At 46.5% G+C, this 1,067-nt stretch overlaps 1 protein-coding gene across 1 annotated transcript; it reads right to left on the bottom strand.

Moving 5' to 3' along the window:
• Positions 1–36: 36 nt before the first annotated feature.
• Positions 37–1,065, bottom strand: LOC21383669 (nuclear transcription factor Y subunit C-3). The gene has a single exon (XM_010114771.2). It carries the CDS (start codon positions 1,063–1,065, stop codon positions 286–288), a length of 780 nt encoding a protein of 259 aa, XP_010113073.1. The 3' UTR covers positions 37–285.
• Between the last annotated feature and the right edge of the window lie 2 nt (positions 1,066–1,067).

Genomic DNA, 1,067 nt, shown 5'->3' with positions numbered 1-1,067 from the left:
GCACACAAGGAAACCATTAACGACATAGTTTTTCAAATTAAAGCAACGTATATCATGTCAGTACAACCAGTCAAACCAACTTTTGCTACCTAGATCATAACTATCCAAATGCTTCACAACGTAAATCCGTAAAAGTAGAACAACACTAGTTTTCAAGCCAAAAGGTTACATATTCCCCTGCAATGACATGATGAAATAGCCACTTCCTTTTCCAGATTTCAGTCACAAATCAGTGGCAGATAAAAGTACAACAAACTTACACTTCTCAACTCCCATGCTTTGCCACTAACGATCCGAGGATGACTGCTGTTGATCAGAAGGCTGCTGCCACATTTGCTGAGCCATGTAGGGGTTGGGAGCCTGCTGCACATACATAGGCGGGTCCATCATAGGCTTGCCCATCATCATCCCAGAAGCCCCCACCTGAGGAGCATGCTGAGGTGGCATATAACAGTAAGGGAGAGTATCAGCAGGCCCTCCAACAGGCAAAGTGCCTCTTGGGATCGATGCAACCACTTCGTCTTTAAGATCCTCTCTTGGCACAATATCAACCAAGAAATCAAAGATGTCAGTTCTGGTAATCGCTGCTGCAATGTCGTTCTTCTGTAATGTCCTCCTTTTGTTCTCTTCAGTGTGATTCCAAGATCGCAGTGTCAATTCCAAGATGAACATCTCACATGCCCTGGCAAATATGACCGGTGCCTCAGCAGATATCATTCTTACATCCTCATCAGCCTTCATAATCTTCTTGATCCTCGCCAAGGGAAGGCTGTGATTCTTGAAATCGTTTACCTTCTCGATTTCTTGGTACTGATTCGCCCAAAATGTTTGGAGCTGCTGCTGGAGCTGCTGTTGCTGCTGCTGTTGAATGTGCTGATACGCGAGTTGGTGCTGCGCAAGCTGGGCTCCAGCAGCCTGACTGACAGACTGCATGGATCCAACTGATCCTGGAGTCGGGTTACCAGGCATCTGATTAGACTGGTACGGGTTAGCACCATATGGTAATTGACCTCCACCACCAACCATCATCATAGGTGGAGGCTGGTTATGCCCTGGGTGATCCATTC

This window comes from Morus notabilis, unplaced genomic scaffold (assembly GCF_000414095.1).
Source record: "Morus notabilis unplaced genomic scaffold, ASM41409v2 C11369320, whole genome shotgun sequence".
Lineage (NCBI taxonomy): Eukaryota > Viridiplantae > Streptophyta > Magnoliopsida > Rosales > Moraceae > Morus > Morus notabilis.
This window is presented reverse-complemented; position numbering and strand designations above follow the sequence as displayed.